General features: G+C 50.1%; 1 protein-coding gene across 4 annotated transcripts; it reads left to right on the top strand.

Annotated features, from left to right (window-relative positions):
• Positions 1 to 1,257: 1,257 nt before the first annotated feature.
• On the top strand, positions 1,258 to 20,560 carry LOC140712263 (butyrophilin-like protein 9). 4 transcript variants are annotated; one of them, XM_073018571.1, is made up of 11 exons: positions 1,267 to 1,450; positions 6,383 to 6,514; positions 8,253 to 8,597; positions 10,422 to 10,703; positions 14,022 to 14,141; positions 14,295 to 14,327; positions 15,071 to 15,091; positions 16,282 to 16,302; positions 16,536 to 16,562; positions 18,937 to 18,963; positions 19,835 to 20,560. In XM_073018571.1, exons 2-11 carry the CDS (start codon positions 6,406 to 6,408, stop codon positions 20,455 to 20,457), a joined length of 1,608 nt encoding a protein of 535 aa, XP_072874672.1. In that variant the 5' UTR covers positions 1,267 to 1,450; positions 6,383 to 6,405; the 3' UTR covers positions 20,458 to 20,560. The 4 variants fall into 4 exon arrangements, with proteins under 4 accessions (XP_072874675.1, XP_072874672.1, XP_072874674.1 ...); XM_073018574.1 differs by lacking the exons at positions 18,937 to 18,963; positions 19,835 to 20,560 and adding an exon at positions 17,403 to 18,279 and having other exon boundaries at positions 1,258 to 1,450; XM_073018573.1 differs by lacking the exon at positions 6,383 to 6,514 and having other exon boundaries at positions 1,356 to 1,450.
• The last annotated feature ends 108 nt before the right edge of the window (positions 20,561 to 20,668 follow it).

Here is a 20,668-nt window from a genome sequence, read left to right as displayed (position 1 = left end):
TCCCTCCCATATGGACCCCTGCCACCTGCACAGGCCCCTCTCCAAACACAGGCCCTTCTGGGAGTCCCCGCGGTGTCCTGCTGAGGCAGAAAAATTAAAAATACATATGCATTCATTCACTCCAAGAAAAGAAAACAGGTTTTCCTCTGCCTAGCAAGCTCACTTCAAGGACAGATAAGATAACGCTGTCCAGAAAACCAAGGCCAAAGGAATGGGCTCCAGACACCCCCCGCCCCACTTCCAGAGCAAGGTTAAAGGAAAAAGAAAGGCAAATTCTTTTACTGTTACTCTTTCCTCAGGCTTCTTCAGCGTGATCGTGTTTTACGAATGTCTGTATTTAGTCAGTTCTTGTTTTTCTTTCAATGCAGCTACAAGGCCACCGGCTATGCAAGGCCACAAGTTATGCTGTGCTATAGATTATGTGACCTATCATATGATTAACTGCTTTTGTTTTGTTTATCGTAAGTCCACGTACAAACACCCCACCCTGTCTTTGTTTAGGGCTCAGCTTTTTGGATGTGAGTCCACCGAGCCGGTGTGTACCTAAAATAAACAATCCTCCTGATTTTCACATCCATCTCTCTGCTCCTCAGTTTACCACAATACTGCATGTGTTTGAGCGGCTCGTGCCTCAGCTCTGGCCTGTTCCCTGGAGGGGATGTCAGTGTGGGCTGCAGCTGGGTGGCTAGTGCCTCAGTCCACTTATGCCCAAGTCGCACCGTGGCCTACAGTAAGATGGGGTGGGCTGGGGTGGGGTAGTGCTTGCTTCTTCTTTTTTGAGCTCTGCTCCACTAGAGAGATCCCAGTCCAGCACCCACTGCATTTCCAAGCTGCACGCGAACAGGTTTTGCAGGCTGCACTAACAGCAATGCCCCCAGGAGTTACTCCCCACTGACCTTGCCCTGAGGAGAAGGTTATGGTGGGTTAAAAACTGGGCATCAGCCCCTTCCTCATGCTTAGTTAGTGGAGATTGCAGTCGACTCTCTTTCACATTCGGGGACTGCCCCCCTGCCTCCCAGGAGTCCCAGCTTCACCGGCACAAAGACCCTGCACCCAGCTGGAGCCTTTTCTCCCCACTTTGAGCCTCTGCAGCTGTCACTCTCTACAAAGCTCTCAGATACCTTTCCCCTCCTTCTGTGACCCTAGAGAGATATTTTACATGGGAATTCAAGATTTTTCTCAGAGAGAGGATGTGACGACTTCCTTGTTTTGTTCTATCCACCTTGGTTTTCATAGCAAAGGGCGGAGCAAACAGCATATATCTCTGGGAGGAAGATGGATAAATAATTCTCACACATGTCCTGGCCTCTGGAGCTCAGCTGCCAGTCCACGTCTACCGAATCTTAGCATCTGGGACCAAGACACTTCCCAGCGATCATCACCCTTTGCAGAGGAGGTGAGATCACTGGGACTCATCTGCCATTGCAGACCTTTTGCTGCTACCTGACAGGTAAGTGGCTCATTCTCAACAGCTGCCTACACCTCCACTTTTCAGAAACAGCAATCAGAAAATGAAGGTGGGAGGCTTTGGGAGGGCGTACAATTAGTGGCAGCATTTTATTATCTGAGCTTGGCTGCAGCATGGGATGTTCTGAGTGTGGCCAAGAGGAGATGTCGACGCCCATTTAGGTACGCCCCATCTCAGGAGGCAGGATCCTGATACATCCCATTGCCCCTCACCAGATGAAAAGGATTGCAAGCCTCATGGCAGTTCCCTTCTTGGGGCAGTCTATCTTCCGTAGAGACTAAGAGGGTGGAAATCCTCCTGTGGACCTGTTGAAATCGAACCAGTGCAGGCAGTGGGCACTAGCTGGGGTCTGCCAGGGGCAAGGGCATTGCAGGGGTGCCAGGGAGGCCAGTGGGAGAGGGCCAAGGCCCCACTGACACCCGGGGACTTGCAGCTGGGCAGGTGGAGGATAGGAGACAGGCAAAATTCCCCAGTTCCACAGCTTACAGAAGTAGCAAAGCAAAGACTACACTTTCAGGGATAATTTCTATACTTTATTACTAGAGAAGTTTTCCGCTGTGGGACCCCATAGTCTCCTCACACACATGCAGGGCAAAACATGCCTCCTGTGTTTGGGAGAGCAAGTGACATGACATTTATTAATAAAAGTGGATTTTCCTGCCGGGTTTCCTAATGTGGTCATGTCAGTGTTAAACGTAGTCTTAAAATTATGTTAGGGAGATCCCCAAGGTTTTGCTCCGCCCCATGGAGACCCTGGGACCGCTCAGGGCAACACCAACAGCAGCACGGCAGGCGAGGCAGTCCTGTGGGAGGACGTGGCCTTTGGACACTGCCAGGTTCGGAGATGTCCTTGGGAGATTTACCTTTATGTCAGGAAGACAGTGTTAAGTTCAGGCAAATACTTGTATGTGTGGACAGAATCTGAAATACACCACTATAGTAAGTAAGAGTGAGAGACTGTGAATGTGTAATGCAAACGGAAAAGCAGGTTCTATTTTGTTAAGTTATTCACTAGGGAATCAGCTGAGGTTCCTTCTAATGCTCTTTTTCTCCAGTCTTGCTTTGCTGAAAGTTGCAGAAAAGGACGTGTAGAGAAAAATGGGACACTTTAGGGTGGATCGGAGGACATCAATCCTTAGTGATTCGCGTGAGTTTTTCAGGTGGAAGCAGTGATTTTTAAGAGTCACTGATTAAAAACAAACATTCCTAAGTGTATTAGGGAGATGCCGTTTATTTGTGAATCAAAAAGCTGTCTTCTCAGTCTCTTAAATTACGGTTTTCATGTAATAAGAATGATTTATATTTTTAGTGAAAAGTTGCTTTCCTTTCAAATACAGACCTTTTAAAAAGACTTAGCTTGAGTAAGTACCTTTCATTCGATGCTTTTCTTGTGCCTAATCTTAGGAAATCCGGAATAGTATTCGACAGAAATTATGTTTTCAACTTGCCTTTGACATCTGTCCCACTGCATTTTGCTTTAAAATTCTTCATTTAACAATAAATTATCTAAAAAAATAACAGTAGCAAAGCAAAAAGTACTCATCTTTAAAGACAGATTCAAGACTGAGGGACCGGAAATCAAAATAACGTCAGGGTTGTTTAGGAATTGCAGGTGCAGGAGGAGAGAACAGGAATGGGGTGGGCTGGGGGCAGTGAGAGAGCAAGAAGAAAAAAATAAAAAGAGAAGGAGAAGAAAGAAATGGGCTTTTGCTGGGTGCAGGCGGTGACATTTCCCAGGACACTTATTTCTCCCTGTACCTTCCGGAGGGAGCGGCCCGAGGCTCCTGGGAGGACGAGGAGCAGGTGCGCGCCACCAGAGCTCAGCTGCAGCTGGAGGATCCCTCGGCGGTCCTCGCGCACACCGGGTTTCAATCTTCCCCAAATATCCGATGCGTCCAGTCGCTTACTCCTTCCCCAGGCAAAACCTCCTCACCAGGAACAGAACCTGAAATCAATTTACACTGTAATCAAAATAGCAGAGAGTGGAAAGTGTTTCCTTCAAGGAGGGGACTTGAACTTCAAGTACGGATTGAGCACCCTCGATCCTTAACTGGAGAGTGAGGTCAGAAAGGGCGGACTCGCGGCAGCAAACGGGGAGGAGGGTGCTGTTCAGTAGCCGCTGATTTTTTCCTTCAGGAACTTGCCAGACCATCTGTCTCTGACTAAAGGCTTTCAAGATGATACCCTTGAGTGTTGGGAGCCAAGGGACCAGGTACATGTCCCTCCTGGCTGAGAAGATGCTCTTGACAAAGTCTTAGGGAGACCTCAGTTTTAAGTTGTTTTATCTGGCAGTGGGATTTTAAAGTTTTTATTCATTAGTTGGTTGGTTGGTTGGTTGGCTGGTTTTGTGGCTGGCACCCTGGGAGTCGGTCGCTTCTTCAGTGCCTCTGTGTGATGGCAGGTTAGGGTGAGTGTTTGGTCTGTGGCCAGCTGGTTCCTCAGACGTCATGGTTTTGGGTAACAGGAGTGACTGAAGGGTGTACCCAGACACACGACACAGCTGGTGAGGAATCTGAATTCGAGAAGCGCAGAGCGAGGCTCTGGAACCGGACAGTGGAGGTGGAACCCCCTCCACCTCTCACCCACTGTGGGCCAGAGCAAGTCACTCAGCTCCCGGGCCTCCGTTTCCTCAGCTATAATTTGGACCTATTAGTAATAATAATAATAAAAATACTAATAATACTTGAGGTATAGATAAGTGCCTGATAGATAGGAAGTACCCAGTGCATGTTCGTTTTTATTACTATGAGCACGTGTGTGTGTGTGTGTGTGTGTGTGTGTGTGTCTACAATCCTCCTCCTCTGAGGCATCCATGATGGAAATCACACGGGTGTCTCACAACAGAGAACGGAGGTCCCTCTAGCACTTCCACGGTTCTGGAACACCCTGCCCCAATCCCCTGTCCCCGGGAGGTGGCAGCCTGCCCCCAGCCCAGGCCATTGGAACGAGTGTTCCTTCTGCGAGGAGGCCAGCTGTGGGACCTGTCTCGCGCCCCATTACCACCTCATGAGGGGGCCTGTGTCACAGCCTAACACAACCCCGACTAATTCCCCAGAACCCAGCCCACCCAGATGGATGCACAAACGCTGAGCCCCGCTTGGTTTTGGAAGGCACTAGCTGGACACTGACGTGCCCTTCCTGGCTTTGCTGTCATGGGGCTCTAACCTGTGTCTAGAATCCAGAAGAAAAGACTGAAGCATAAAGAGAAGGGAACAGAAGAGAGGGTGAGAAGGTGCACAACCAGTGTAGACCCCTTTGCTAGAACCCTTCCTTGCAGCTTCCCCACCTGTCACAGAGAGGCTCGCACCAGTGGCCGCAGAGGGTGAGAGTCCGGACTGTCCAGCCAGAGCCTGGACCCTGCCCAAGGCCTCTCCCATGTCATTGTGTGAATCGGATTCCAATAACTGAGAGCTGTCAACACGGCCCTGCTTCAGGGGACCCCACCTCCTGTCCTTGAGACCTTCTTGAAACACACCTGGAGCTGTCCCAACCTGTCCTCTGTTTGTCCCCTCAATTTCAGCTCTAGGAGACAGGGCCATCAGCCCATGAGCCTCACGGGCCACCCCTCTTCCCTTGTATTCCTGCCTACCCGGGTCCCTCCCAGCCTAAGGGTCCCTGGGAAGCCTCTACCACCTCATTAACTCACCCTGCACACCCCTCTGATCCTTCGGCCACTGCACGGCCAGCAGCTTTGAGAGTCCTTCCTTCACACCTGCTGGTGGCGTTGCTGACAGCATGGCCCGTGTCTTGCGGCCACAGGACATCAGAAACACCTGCCATGCCAAGGTCTCAGAAGAAAAGCCAAGCCATGGGGGCAGACGGGGAGACAGAGAGGGCTGGACAGAGGAGCCTACCGCGGCCTTCCCCAACAAGGGCACTGTGATGCCGTGAAAGACAAGGGGTGCAGTCCCAGGATGAAGACAGTGTGGACGTTTGCAAGGCAGAGGGGAAGGGGGGTGCTGACTTTGATTTCAAGAGCTCCCAGCAACCCGTGGGAGTGGGCACGGGTCTCTTCCATGGTTCAGGCAGAGATTTAGGTCCAGCCAATTAAAAATCTGCCTAAAATCTTGCACAACTAAATGCAAGAGAAATGTGGAGAGTTTTGTGTGTCTCCAGACTCACTGGCTGCAACACACTCTGGCCTTGAGTCATTAGTGGCGCCCAAGGGAGCAGAGCATCAAGAGTGAGGGGGCAGCCCTTGTCTGGGCTGGGTCTGGGCCTCCTGGGTCACAGATGAGGAAGGGGTGGCTAGATGGGATGACTCCATCACTGTGGCCCCGAAGATACTCTCGACAGAGACAGTTACCAGCTGGCCTCCTGAAGGCACAACTCAAGGTCCCAGGCCTGGAGGAAAGTGTCCCAGGACGTCGTTGGGGCTGGCAGGCAGCCACCCACATGCACTCCACTTCTGAGAAAGCAGAACTCTGTGTTTGTTCCTGTGTTTTGTGGACCCAATGTTCCAGACCAAAGGGAAGTGGGACGAAGGTTGGGTTGGTGGCGGTGAGGCAGGGATAATGAAAATGCATCTGAGATCTTCAGAGACTGCCCTTTGTTCGAGCAAAGTCGCTAAGCCCAGAAAAGTGGGGGGGCACTGAGCCCCCACACATTGTGTGACTCTATTCCTGGCTCTAAACAATAAGCAGCACAGAAGCTGCTTCCTCTGGGACCCTTCAGCCTTGTCCCCTTGCAGCTCTGTGAACCTGAGCAAGGCCAGGGATGCCATTAACAGTGTCCCCTGGAAAAATTAGAAGCAGCTCTCACATCCAGCTAAAGAAGTCAAGCTCTGAGGCTTGTCAGGAATTTGAGAGCAAGACAAAAATAACTGAGGTCACAACTGACTTCAGGTCTGATGGAGTGAGTTCCAGCTCCCCCGACCTCTGCACATCGCTCCAGCATCCCTTTGTCCCTCTCCAGGTGGCCCCCACTGCTGAAAAGAGATGGTGGATTTCCCAGTCTCCCTGGACTCCTTGAAGCCAGTATCTCTGACCAGAAGTCTAGTCTTCCTCATGCACCTCCTCCTCCTTCAGCCTGGGGAGCCGAACTCAGGTATTGTGTCTGATCTGTAGCCCAGCCAGCCAGGACATGAACGCCACCCCTCCTGCCAGGTGCTCCCCAGGGATAAGATCTTAGAACAGTACGAGGGCGTGCCAGATGCTAAAATACAAAAAGGACTTCAATCCTGGTTGTTAAAGAAACACTACCCCTGGGCATTATCCAGCCTGCAGTGTTCCTCCACTATCTCTCCAGCTCCCACCGCCTCTTGCACACTTCCCAGCACTCCGAAATCCACAGGCATAGCAGGGAGCCAAGCAAGAGGGTGCCAGGAAACTCATTGGCCTGTGTTTGTGCTGAACCCATTGATACACGTTTTTAACTTTACCCCTTGCAAAGCTTCTCTCATGAAAGATGTAGCCAACAGAGGGTGTAAACTAATAATTCAAAGATGATTTCCTAATTTCCTGGGCTGGAAACCAGGAATACTGGGGTGACCGCGGCATAGCCCAGGTCTTCAGCGGTCTGTAGTCAAGGGAGGGATGTGGATGTGGCATAAATGGCTGTCCATTTATGTGACCATGGCTGAGAGAAAGAGAGAGAGAGAGAGGGAGAGAGAGAGAGACTTTGGGAGCACAGCTAAGAGTAATGATTTGTTCCCGGAAAGCTGAGGAGAGCCATAGAAAGGGAATATAGTTTGAGCAGAGGCTTGCAGGATGCACATTCTCCAGGAAGATGACAGGTAGGGGATAAGCTGAGGCAGGGTGTGCCCAGGGAAACAGCCAGACGTCAGTGTGTGGAGGGACAGCCGGAGAGAACCTGGAGAGGGAACCGTGTTGGAAGGGTATTGGATATTCACCCAGCCGCCAATGAGGGGCCTCAAATAGTGTGAACAAAGGAAGGTCCCTCCATTTCCTGTGGGCCAAGTGCGGGACAGGGGGGTCCATGACAGGAGAGCTTCGGGATGCTTTCAGCTGAACTTGGAAAGAAAGGAGAAGAGAGGTACAGAGGCCAGAGAGAAGAGTGAGTGCCTGTGGGGCGGCAGTGCACGCGGAAGACCAGCACAGGAGCAGCGACTCTCATGGGAACTGCAGACAACAGACCAGACCAAAGGGAGCAGAAAGGCCCCAGGAAGAAGCCTTCAAAGAGGAGGGTGATCAAATGAAAGAGCCCAACAAATAAGTCTCAACGGAAGGATTTGGTTGGCCTTTTGATAAGAAAACCTGTGGAGCAGGGAACCCTTGTAGATGATTTTTGATACCCTTTGTAGAACCTGTACATGTAAATTATTTTTTAAACTCGGAAAATCAGACAAGCAAAAATAAGAAAATATATATTCTCATCATGCAGAAATTACCACCATCAGCAATTTGGTGTCTCCTTTCAGATATTTTTCTCTGCACATTTATGCAAATATATATGTTTTTTACTTAAGATAATGTTGTACAGATTATTTTGAAACTTGCTTTTTTGATCAAAGATTCCATTTCACTTCATGCTTTGGTCATATTTACATAATTGTCCCCAAAATAACATTTGTACCTGGTTGGAGGAAACCAGTTACCAGCTGAGCACCACAAATCTGGTTGTGATGTCACCTGTGTGTTTAATTGTGCACTCACGTTTTTTCGTAAAAATTACTTGTTCAAGGATCCGGGCCAGTTGTCCTGCAGAGGATCTTACCTTTCTTGTTTGCATGGCTTGCTGTAGATTCTTCAGTTATAAAGGGGTGTGATAACTTTTTTTTAATTGGATGAGGGTTGCTTTTGCCTGTTCTGACTTGTCATCCTAGAGGTCAAGGTGCTAGGCCCTGAGTATCCCGTCCTGGCCCTCGTCGGGGAGGAGGTGGAGTTCTCGTGCCACCTATGGCCACAGCTGGATGCCCAGCACATGGAGATCCGCTGGTTCCGGAACCACACCTCAGCCGTGGTGCACCTGTACCAGGAGCAGCAGGAGCTCCCTGGCAGGCAGATGGAGGCGTTCCGGAACAGGACCAAGTTGGTCAAGGACAACATCGCCTATGGCAGTGTGATCCTGCAGCTTCACAGCATCGTCCCCTCCGACGAGGGCACATATGGCTGCCGCTTCCTCTCTAACAACTTCTCTGGCGAAGCTCTCTGGGAACTGGAGGTAGCAGGTGCGTGGACTGACCTAAGGCCCTGCAGGGGAGAGGGAGATACAAGTGCTTTGCCCAAGTAGAGGTAGAGTCACAGAGAATGGAAGAATGTTGGTAATTTTTAAAAAACATAAAAGCTGATGGATAGGTCCATTCTCAAATGAACAAACAAAACAAACAGTTCACCAAAACATACACAAACAGCCCTTAAACATATGAAAAGGCTGGGCACAGTGGCTCAAGCCTTAAGCTCAGGCTTAATCCCAGCACTTTGGGAGACCGAGGCAAGCAGGTCACTCGAGCCCCAGAGTTCGAGACCAGCCCGGGCAACAAAGGGGGACCCCATCTCTTAGCCAGGTGTGGTGGTGCATGCCTGTAGTCCCAGCTACTCAGGGGGGTGAGGTGGAGGGATCTGGCTGCAGTGAGCTTCACCTGCCACTGCACTCCAGCCTGGGCGACAACTCTGTCTCAAAAAATATATATATATGAGATATATGTTATATATCATATATATTTATATATAATATATCATATATTTATTTATATATAATATATTATATTATATAATATTTGTAAATTATAAAATTTATAAATATATAAAATATAAAAATGTTATATGTTATATATAATATATTATGAGTAACAAAGTTACTCGTAGGGAGAGAAAGGCAAATCAAAGCTACGTCAAAATGCAATTTATTTTTAACTGTCAGACTAGCAAAATTTCAAAAGCTCTTCCACGTGCTGTTGATGGAGCTATGGAGAAGCAAGCTCTCTTGTACCATGTTAGTGGAATTCAAAGTTGGAAAGCTCCAGGACAGGGGAATTTGGTAATACTTCAGAGGACTAGCTGTGTGTCTACCCTCTGACACAGCAATCCCACCTCCAGGAACTTACGCCACCTCCGACACCTCCAATATGAAAAAAACATATGTATGAGTTTAATCTTTGTAAAGCTTTTTAAAAACAATTGTAAAATAATGGAAACCACCTAAATGTCCAAGCATAAAAGCTGAATATGCTCTATCCACCCAATGGAGTAATCTATATTATGTATTATGCATCTGAAACAATGATGAGGTGGTCTCTGAATGGATGCAGAGTGATTTCTAGTATTGTTAAGAGAGAAAATTAAAATGCAAGGTTCAATAATACATACTTGCATGTGTAAGAAAGAAGGAGAAACATTGCCAAAAGGAACATAGGAAGGATAAACAAGAAATTAATGAAATTGGTTACCTAGGGTGAGGTGTGATGACATGGAAAGGATGGAGTTTTTTTCCTGGTATACATTTCTATACAGCATTGGCATTTAAACCACATTAATGTTTTGCATACTCAAAATACAATGCTAGTTCCACAAGGATGGAGAGATAAAGAAGCGTGTATGAGGCAGTGGAACTGGAGCTCTGGAGGGATTCAAGAAAAAGAGAAGAGTCACAACTCGAATGTATTAGAATTTAGGGTGGTGCTGTTCTTCATTCTAGGAAACTGTCCCTTGCCTGATATGATTAATTACCAGGAGCCCTTCCCCACCCAATGACCCCCTTCACATTTCCAAATGTCCCTCAGGGGTATTATTGTCCCCACATGCTACCACTGATTTAGAGTCATTTCCAGCATTTCCAAATGTCCCTCAGGGGTATCACTGTCCCCACATGCTACCACTAATTTAGACTGTCATTTCCAGTCCATGGGTGGGGAGCTGCAAGCCCACACCTGTCTTAATAGCAGCCACACTTCATGATGCTTTATGGTGACTACAAATGGTGAACAGTGGCATGAACTTTATGCGTGATTTCTCGGAAGGACCCTGATCTTTCCCACTCCTCCTGCCTCCGCCAGGGCTGGGCTCAGACCCTCACCTCTCCCTTGAGGGCTTCAAGGAAGGAGGCATTCAGCTGAGGCTGAGATCCAGTGGCTGGTACCCCAAGCCTAAGGCTCAGTGGAGAGACCACCAGGGACAGTGCCTGCCTCCAGAGTTTGAAGCCATCGTCTGGGATGCCCAGGGCCTGTTCAGTCTGGAAACATCCGTGGTTGTCCGAGAGGGAGCCTTCAGCAATGTGTCCCTCTCCATCCAGAATCTCCTCTTGAACCAGAAGAAAGAGTTCGTGGTCCAGATAGCAGGTCAGTGGTTGTCAGCTCACACCCGTCTTCCTAGTCCTCACGTCTCCATACACATTGGCCCAAAGGCAATCTATAAAGACACAGTGGTATTGCGTATGGGGTGTGTCTGTCTGCGTATAGGTGTGTTGGCCTTGACACCTGAAAAGTCAGTAACTTGGATATTAGGAACACACTAAGAACACTGCTGAGACCCCAAACAGTCAGTGAGGGAAGCCCCAGAGAGCCCACCTTTCTGTGCCTAAGGCCATACACTAAAACCCAAAACTCTACTCATCAGAGGCCATCATGGGAGCCAATAGATTCGTCGTGCTATCCCCCAAACAGTATTTATTGAGTTTCCGCAATGTGACCCCAGTCCCTACCCTCAGGTCCCCATGCCAGTGGGAGATACAGACAATAAGCAAAAGAAGTGCATCCTGTCACATCACGTTAGAAGGTGCAGCCGGGCACAGTGGCTCACACCTGTAATCCCAGCACTTTGGGAGGCCAAGGCGGGTGGATCACGAGGTCAGGAGTTCAAGACCAGCCTGGCCAAGATGGTGAAACCCCATCTCTACTGAAAATACAAAAATTAGCCGGGTGTGGTGGCAGGCGCCTGTAATTCCAGCTACTTGGGAGGCTGAAGCAGGAAAATCACTTGAACCCGAGGGGCAGAGGTTGCAGTGAGCCGAGATCTGGGCGACAGAGTAAGACTCTGTCTAAAGAAAAAAAAAAAAAAAGAAGGTGGTAGGCGCTGTAGAGAAAAATGAAGCAGGCCGAAAGTAGTGGGGCCTTACGCTTAGTGAGAGAAAGGCAAATCAAAGCTATATTAAAATGCAATTTTTTTAACTGTCAGACACAAAATTTCAAAAGCGCTTCCATGTGCTGTTGATGGAGCTACGGAGAAGCAAGCTCTCTTGTACCATATTACTGGAATTCAAAGTTGGAAAGCTCCAGAACAGGGGAATTTGGTAACACTTAAGAGGACTAGCTGTGTGTCTACCCTCTTACAGATGACGTCTGGGAAGTGGTTGTTTAGGCAGCGAGCTGAAGGCAGGGTCATGGTTAAAGTCTTATTACAAGGCAGCCACCAAAGGGTTTCCAGTTCATGGTTCTAATTGTTTTACATTTTCAGGACAAACCCAATCTACGGGCCATTTTTCACAGAGTCCAAATCAATAGCTATTTTATTATAACAGAAAAGAAATCTCACCCTTTGATATAGTCGGTCAGATACAAGCCAATGCATACATGTTCTCTAGATAAATGATAACTTGTCTGCAAGTAGGAGGACTTGGCAAACCACTTATCACACATGGTTCTAAATCTCCTGGGAACTGGGATGGCCATCTGTGTGAGCCAACTGTCTTTAACCAAAGGAAAAACAAAGCATGTGATATGTCTACGGCAAGCCTGTAGTTACGAGTTGGAGCCATGCAGCTAAGCTAAACTCCCATGAGACAGGGATCTCCGTGGCAGTGCTCTCCCTTTTTTTTTTTTTAATTTATTTATTTATTATTATTATTATACTTTAAGTTCTAGGGTACATGTGCATAACGTGCAGGTTTGTTACATATGTATACTTGTGCCATGTTGGTGTGCTGCACCCATCAACTCGTCATTTACATCAGGTATAACTCCCAATGCAATCCCTCCCCCCTCCCCCCTCCCCATGATAGGCCCCGTGTATGATGTTCCCCTTCCCGAGTCCAAGTGATCTCATTGTTCAGTTCCCACCTATGAGTGAGAACATGCGGTGTTTGGTTTTCTGTTCTTGTGATAGTTTGCTAAGAATGATGGTTTCTGGAAACCATCATTCTTAGTGCTCTCCCTTTTATGTTTGCATTTCAAATACGCCACCCTTAGAAAAAACATTCTTGGGTTGTAAAGAAAGAATTGATACATTTTCTAAGGAAAATGAACTAAGAGAGGGGAAGAGGAAAGTGTCTCTCTTTTTGCACCAGGAAAAACCCAATATTTTCTTTTTAGCTTTTAATATAAATCTTAATTTATATTATTTATATTTATTATGAAACTTAAGTTTATATACAAATTTTTAGATGGGTAAATGTTTGCATGCACGGACCCCTTTACAGAGGGCATGATTCACATGGATAACTTTGGGAAGGCATTCTGGTGGTGGGAAGGGCAAAGCCAGGGGCCTGAGAGGGAAACCTGCCGGCTGCTGGCAGAACAGCGAGGAAGCCAGAGGGTCGAGGGGGAGGGTCACAGGTCAGAGAGACAGTCGGCCCTGAGCCCTTGCTCTTGACCCCAGGCGATTGCTTCACACACCATCTGTTGTGAGGACCAATCCATTGTGACCCAGTGTTCTTGTACCATACTATAAAAATGCACTGCTAGAAAAACAAAATTAAAAGCCAAAGCCCATTAATGTCACTTATAAGCCAGACACAAAAGAACGAATGCTGTCTGATTCGGCTGATGTGGGATTACCTGGAGAAGTCAAGTCCACAGGGGTGGAGAGAGTGTATGGAGGGCGCCAGGGGCTGCGGGGTGAAGAGGAACTATTGTTTAATAAGCACAGAGGTTCAGTTTTGAAAGATGAAGAAACTTCTGGAGATGCGCGGTGGTGATGGTTGCACCACATGGTGAATACACTTACGCCCCTGAACTGTACACTTAAAAACGGTTAAGATGGGAAACGTTGTTCCGTATATTTTACTGCAACAAAAAAGAATATTTCTTAAAGATCTGAGATCAAAGCACCATTTTCCAGTAATTAGACGACACAGACAGAAAGTCACTCTGTTAAACTGCCACAGCGTTTGTGAAAGGCCGATGTGTTCTGCGCTGGCTGGTGCTGTGGGTGCTGCCCCGGGGCGGGTCCTGCCTGGGGAGCCGGGAGGGAGGTGGGAGCTGCCAGGCCACGCGCGCGTGGTTTCGTTCTCACGGCTTCCAAAAGCGCAGTAAGAACCGAGGTAGAAGCCGAATGTTTGCAAACAAGCAGGAGACGAGCTGTGGACTAGACAGCGCGGGCGCAGAGCGGGAGCCCCCTGGACGTCCAGCGCCTGCCAAGCCCCAGGGACCCTCCCACGTGGGGCAAGAGTGGGAAGGAGCGGAGCGAGGGCAGCGCGTGGTCGTGGCCGCAGAAGCCGCGAGCCGAGCCGGGCTGGGGCGCCGGTTCCCTCCCGCACACGCTGCAGCTCGCCCCGGCCCGTCCGCAGAGCGCGCTCGGCTCCCACCTCCGGAGCGCGTTTCACCCGCGGCTGCCGGCCGAAGGTCCCTCGGGCGGTTTTCCGGCGCGCAGCGGGCAGGCCGGGCTTGCGTCTGGGTGTTCAGTGGCGCCTGAATCGAGACCGCCCGGGGGGTGTTTTCCAGGCGTGTTTTCTCCCGGAGCCTCTCCGTGGAAGGGCGCTTTGGTCGGGGCCCTGGCGGCGCTGCTGGCGGCCCTCGCGGCGCTGGCGCTGGGCTTCCTCCGGCTGCGGCGGCGATGCCAAGGTACCGGCGCGGGGCAGTGGGGCGGGGAGGGGCGTCCGGCCGGTCCTGGACCCCGGGCCACGGGGCGCCTCCTCCCAGGACGCGGCGCGGGAAGGGGGCCTGGAGAGAGCGGGGGGCGCACACTCAGCCTCTCCCCTCCCGTTTTCCCTTCAGAAAAGCTGAAGAAGGAGGCGCAGAAGAGAGAAGGTGAGCGGGGACCGGGCGCTCTGCACCCACCTCCCGAGGTGCCGACCCGCAGTGCAGTAAATCAAAGGCTCTGGACCCCATGACGAGGGTTTGTTCCAGCGCAAGGTGTCAGGGCGGCCCCCGGGAGCGGCGATCAGCGCCCTCGGTGGGGAAAGGGAAGATTGTTCATAGGGACAAAAGCGGAGGTGCTGAACGGTTGCATCTTCCACGCAGAGGGTAGTGTGCGGTGCCAGGGTTGATTGGCTGCTGTTGATCACACCCTCGGAGCTCGCTTAACATTGCACCGTACAGAGGGAGCAGTGACCGGGGTCTCCGCTGCCAGCGTCATTGCGTCCAGGTTTTCGTGAAGCGCAGGGAGTCGGGCTGATGGGTGACACCTCAGCACAAGGTCAGGAAGCAGCGGTCAGGCACCAGAGCAAACAGCCGTGGTGTGTGAGGCAGTGTCCAGGGCTTAACGCTTCCCCTGGGCAGAGTAAATTTGGAAGGCTCCGACATTTATTTTCACACTAGCAGGAGGGAGGGCGCTGGGTCACCCTCCTATGGAGAAGGGGAGCCAAGCGTGAGCACTTCCCCATCCCCTGCCTGGAGCCTCACTGTCCAGCCCAGCCTGGGCCCCCAGACCACCGGGGGTGGGAGTGCCACATCGGAGGTGTGGCCTCAGCGTTCATCCATCTGTTCTGTCTGCCTCGTTCCCCAACCTGAGAGTCTTTCTTCTTTTTTTTTTTTTCTCTCTCTCTCTCTAGGGAAACTCACTGCAGAGCTGGGTAAGTTCTGGGTGCCGGGCCACAGTGCTGCCTGTCAGACAGTGGGGTGGACCCCTGTGCCTGTGCAGTGGGAGGAGAGGCTCCCTTTGGAGGGAGTCAGCTGGCAACTGTCTAATTCTAGACCATCCCTGTGAGCCTCCACCTCTTCTCTTGCTAAGGGGCTGAAAAGGTGGCTGCCTGCCACTGTCCAGCTGCCTGAGACCCTCCGGACAGACCCTGCCAGCTCCTCCCCTGCAAATTAGACAATTCAGTTAAAATTCCGTCATAAAACGTTTACTGTTTCTGGTTCATCTTCCTAAAATATCCTTCTCTTTGTAATGCAAATGGCACTAGGAAGGGTGACACCTTTAATGTGCACCAAAATGGGAGTAATTTCTCAGATTCCCTTTTCTCCCCAGAGACTCAGAGACGTGAAACCGTGGAATGTGTCTCTGCAGAGAGGAAGCCAGAGTGAACCCAAGGGAGGGGGATGGAGGAAAAGGCCATCATGGTGTTGGGGTTGGGGTGTGATTCAAATGAAACTGTAAGGTTGGGGAAGCTTGTCTTGCCATCTGCCTAGTCCTTCAAGGGGAATGAAAAAAAAATAGCCCTAATAAGTCATTAACACTATAGTCTGAATTGTAAGTCATAACACTATAGTACGAATGCCTCTACCAGGAGCATTTACCTTTGAAAGAGCTTGACACTGGATGGACAGATCAAAGGAATGCATTTTTAGTAGCAAAATGTTGGCGTCCTTGGTATTTGGTCAGGGGAAATAATTGGGTGTGATGTCCTTCCAGTCCTTTAAATAACGTACCCAGTAAGTGACCCTGAGGCTCACATAGGCTGCGCTCAGTGCCTGGACTTACGTAGGAGCTCTGCCCCCAGGAAGCTTGTGATTTCAGACAGAAGGAATAACCTGAACCCTGGGAAGAGGCATGTCAGTTCTAAGATCTGGTTCCCCTTCTAGGCCCTGTGCAGATTTCTACCTTTGAGCTAAGATAGGATGAGGCATAAGAGTCCTGCAGGTGGGCCTCCTTTTTGAGGGCAATGAAGGGGCAAAGATGAAGCTGCGGGAAAAAAAAAAAAAAATGAAGCTATGATTAGCAATGGCTTAAGACTGAGGAAGCTCTTCCCAGTGGCCTGTCTTGGGAAGATGGTTCCACCCATCTGCAGGCTGATGTTTTCTTTGTGTGTTCTGCTTGCAGAGAAGCTTCAGAAAGAGCTTGGTAAGTGACCCCTCTTAGAACTATTTCTCTTTATTCATCATTTTGCATCTGGTTCCCAATATATCTTCTCATCTCCCAACCAGGTATGGTGCCCAGGCAGGACCCCTGCTGGCGGTGTGGGTGGCGGGAGAGAGGGGAGGGGAGGGGACACAGTGGGTGCAAGATGTGATGTGTGAGCGGGGAAGCTTGGGGTCCTGATGTGCTAATTTCCTGCTTTTCCTTGGTTGCTTCAGACTGGAGACGGACTGAAGGCCAGGCTGGTGAGTGGAATCCGTCTCTCTCTGACTCTTCCTCATTTATGTCTGAGCACCCCGGTCCAACTCACCCTGATGAACCTATTGGGCTTCATTCTGGTTGCATTCCGCGGCCTCACACAGCATGTGTTAATCTGTGTCACTGGGTAGAGGTTATACTCCGTCCTGAGGACTAAGTGTACTGCAAACCACTAGTTCCAATCCTGGTTACATATCAGAGTTACCTTGACTCCTGGTGCCCATCCTCCAAGACAGACTCATGGTTCGGGCATGAATGTGTTGCTGTACATGGAAATACTTCTCTGTATACCTCCCTCTATTCACCCCTAATGCAGACCGTCTAATGTATATAGTTTGTATATATTCTTGCAAAATGTGAATATCGATTTACGCATATGCATCTTAGTTCATGTAAGTGACATTTATGGTTCTGTGCTGTTCCTTGCTTTTCTCATGCTCACCATGCTTTAATATCCATCGCTGCCACTCGTGTGTATTCAGTCTGTTTTTCCTCCTTACCGCAGAGTGCTTCATTTTAGCCAGCCACCCTCCTGGGGAAGGTATCCAGGCTGCCTGTAACTCCACAACAACACCGAATGCATAGTCTCAAACGCATTGCCTTACGGCCCTGTGTGGAGATCTCTCTGGGGTCTATAACTAGGAGGGGGATTGCTGGCCCATGGTGGGTGTGTCCCATGGGGTAAGGGGATACTGGGATGCGCTGAAGGCAGCGTCATCATCCTGCCACCAGCCAAGCAGGGACATTCCATGTGCCCACATCTCACGTGAGCCAGCTTTCTAAGTTTGCCAGTCAATGGGGATAAGTGATGGCTCATGGTTCTTTAGGTTTGCACACCTGTGAATGCTGAGAAGATTGAGCATCTCCGTATACGCTAGTTGGTTCGGGAGCTTCCTCTACTGAAAACTGCCAGTTCGTATCATTGACCCATTTTTCTTTTGGGATTGCTGTCTTTTATTATTAACAGGAATATTATATGTCTCTGTGTGTGTGTGTGTGTGTGTGTGTGTGTGTGTGTGTGTGTGTCTGTGTGTATGTGTGAGAGAGAGAGAGAGATTAATCCCTCGTGGGTAAACATTGTGAATTCCTTCTTCTGTTGTGCCATCTGCCATTAGCTGTGTCCATAGTTCCCCTTATTGAAAAGGAATTATTAATTTTGATAAAATGTAATCCATCACCTTTTTACCTACCTTATGGTTTGTGTTTTTGAAGTTTCATTGAAGAAAACTTTCCTCACACTTAGGTCACAAAGATATTCTCTTACACTTTCTTCTATTTCTTTTTCTTCATGTAACTACAAAAACCTTTCTACTATCTTTATATTTGCATCTTTAATCCATCTAAAATTTGCCATTTTATGAGGTGTTGGGTGAGAATCCTGTGATTTTTCTCCATATAGTGAGTTGGGCTTACCAATGCCATTTACTCCACCATTCCAGGGTTGCCACTGATGGGAACCACCTTTGATGCACGTTGGATTCCTGTCTCTATATGAGTGTGTCCATTGGCCACCTATTACATCATTGTTTTTACTGCTATGGCTTTTGTAGTATCTGAAAGTACAAGTTTTCCTTCTCCATTTCCAATTCCTTTTTTAAAGTGAATGAACCTTTTTAAAATATAAACTTTAGGATAAATTCATAAATCTCCACAAAAAATCCAAAAAGGAGTTTAACATAGGATTGCTTTGAACTTACAGATAAACTTAGGGAAAATCAATATCTTTGTAGAATTGAGATATTCCACACAAGAGCTATTGTGTTTAAAGCTTCACCAGTTATCCTGACACAAAACTGGGGCAACAAAGCCTTGCTGTAAATATCTGGAACTCTGAGAATGTCTTGTGTTGCTTTTGCTTTTGTGACTCGGTGATATCTTTGTTGCAAAACAAAACGAGATAAAACATAACAGAAATCCACTCAGATTGATTCACATTAAGAATGGAGGCATGTCACGAAAACACAGGACATCTGGAGGGCATCTTCGGGATCTGTCAGGCTCAGCTGGACCTCCTGGGCACAGCCTGGCCAGTCAGAGTCTGAGGCTCCACTTCCGTGTCTCAGGGCATCCAGGCTGCCTATAGAGTCTCTTCACCTACGTGCTCCATTCTCCGGCTTTTTCCAGCAGAATTTCAGCCTGCATGTAGCTCTGGTATCAATGACACAGGCCTCTACTCGATCGGAAATTTCTCAGGAAAATCCATGGTGAACCCCAAGACCAGTCTGAATTCAAACCCGTTGTCATGGTGGGAATGGGGTCGTTCTCGCTGCCTGCATCCCTCATGCATCTGGAGCCTTTGCTGAGGTTCCAGAGTTACCGACTGAGGTTTCTGACCTTTTTTTCTCCTCTGTTTGGTTTCAGAGTGGAGAGCAGCCCAAAAATACGCAGGTAACTGAAGCCAGGAAACTGATTTGTGTTTTGGGTTGGCTGGATCTTAAACAGAAGGGAGGTGGGGAGATCTGAGATTAGAGGTCGGGGCTTTCTGGGAGCCAAGTATGGGGCCGGCACACACAGACACACACGCACACTTGCAAACACGCCACACGACACATATGCCTGCATGTGTATGCACACACACGCGTGGTTCCATGCACACGCACATGCACACACACACGCACACGTGAGCTCCCACACACGTCGCTCCTCGGGGTTACACTACGTTTGTTTCCGTCTGGCTCGGGGCCATTTGCAGGCCAGAGTGCAGAGTTTATAAGGAACCTCCCGGATCCTCTGACAGAAGGGGTCCCCTAGGTTCCCATCTGTCAGATGGGATGGGGTGTTCAAATGTGGGGCACTGGATAGATGATCTCAAAGGTCCTTTTAAAATCCTTTTTAAAACTTTCTGAAGGACTGTATGTAAAAAAAAAAAAATCCAAAAACTTCTGTAAAATGACGCTCAGTGCTCTCCTGATTATGTCAAGGTCACACGGGGTGGTGCCACCAGCAGGAACTAGAGCCAGCCCGTAGGTCCTTCCCCTTGACCGGGACGTGGCTCCCTTCCCACCAGCCTGCTGCCTTGCTATCTCTGGTATGGAGTTCAAGCCAGGGCAGGATTCCTTGTCACTATCAAACACGCAGGAGGGACTTACAACATGTCACTTCAGTCCCGGGGAGGGAGTTTGCAGGGGCGAGGGTCGGAGTAAGGGGTTCATTTCACTGATTATTCCACCACGAGAAACTAGAGGTTTGTCCGTCTCGGGGAAGAGACGGACCGGCCCAGACCGTCCCGGGCGCGCACTAACGCTGCGGCTCTGCGCAGTGGACGTGACTCTGGATGCGGCCTCCGCGCACCCCAGCCTGGAAGTGTCCGAGGATGGCAAGAGCGTGTCTTCCCGCCGGGCGCCCCCAGACCCGGCGCCGAGCGACCCGCAGCGGTTCTCGGAGCAGACGTGCGCGCTGAGCCTGCAGCGGTTCTCCGCGGGCCGCCACTACTGGGAGGTGCACGTGGGCCGCCGCAGCCGCTGGTTCCTGGGCGCCTGCCTGGCCGCGGTGCCGCGCGCGGGGCCCGTGCGCCTGAGCCCGGCGACCGGCTACTGGGTGCTGGGGCTGTGGAACGGCTGCGAGTACTTCGTCCTGGCCCCGCACCGCGTGGCGCTCCCCCTGCGCGTGCCTCCGCGGCGCCTGGGCGTCTTCCTGGACTGCGAGGCGGGACAGCTGTCCTTCTTCAACGTGTCCGACGGCTCCCACATCTTCACCTTCCACGACACCTTCTCGGGCGCGCTGTGTGCCTACTTCAGGCCCCGGGCCCACGACGGCGGCGAACGTCCGGATCCCCTGACCATCTGCCCGCTGCGGGTTCGGACGCGCGTCCCCGAAGAGAACGACAGTGACACGTGGCTGCAGCCCTACGAGCCCGCGGACCCCGCGCCGGACTGGTGGTGAGGCGCCCTCGTGGCCGCAGGACTGGCCCGGGAGGCTCCCCGGACCCCAGGCCCGCGCTTTGCTCTCCTGATTCCAGGCCCGCGCTTTGCTCTCCTGCTCCGGTGAAGTGAGCAGGTGCACCAGCCAAAATGTCAGCCAGGGGGACAAAGAGGGGGACCTTTGCCTACGTAGATGCGTATGTGTAATGCGATTTTCTTCAAGGAAAGGAGAC

This window comes from Chlorocebus sabaeus, chromosome 8 (assembly GCF_047675955.1).
Source record: "Chlorocebus sabaeus isolate Y175 chromosome 8, mChlSab1.0.hap1, whole genome shotgun sequence".
NCBI lineage: Eukaryota > Metazoa > Chordata > Mammalia > Primates > Cercopithecidae > Chlorocebus > Chlorocebus sabaeus.
Note: the sequence above shows the minus strand (reverse complement) of the source record. Positions and strands in the feature narration are given on the sequence as shown.

Bases quoted from the DNA above. Each gene is read 5' to 3' on its own strand.
- LOC140712263 (XM_073018571.1), top strand. From the start codon at position 6,406: ATGGTGGATTTCCCAGTCTCCCTGGACTCCTTGAAGCCAGTATCTCTG. The intron at 6,515-8,252 runs GTATTGTGTCTG...TTGTCATCCTAG, and splicing joins GCCTGGGGAGCCGAACTCAG to AGGTCAAGGTGCTAGGCCCT. The intron at 15,092-16,281 runs GTAAGTTCTGGG...TTCTGCTTGCAG, and splicing joins GAAACTCACTGCAGAGCTGG to AGAAGCTTCAGAAAGAGCTT.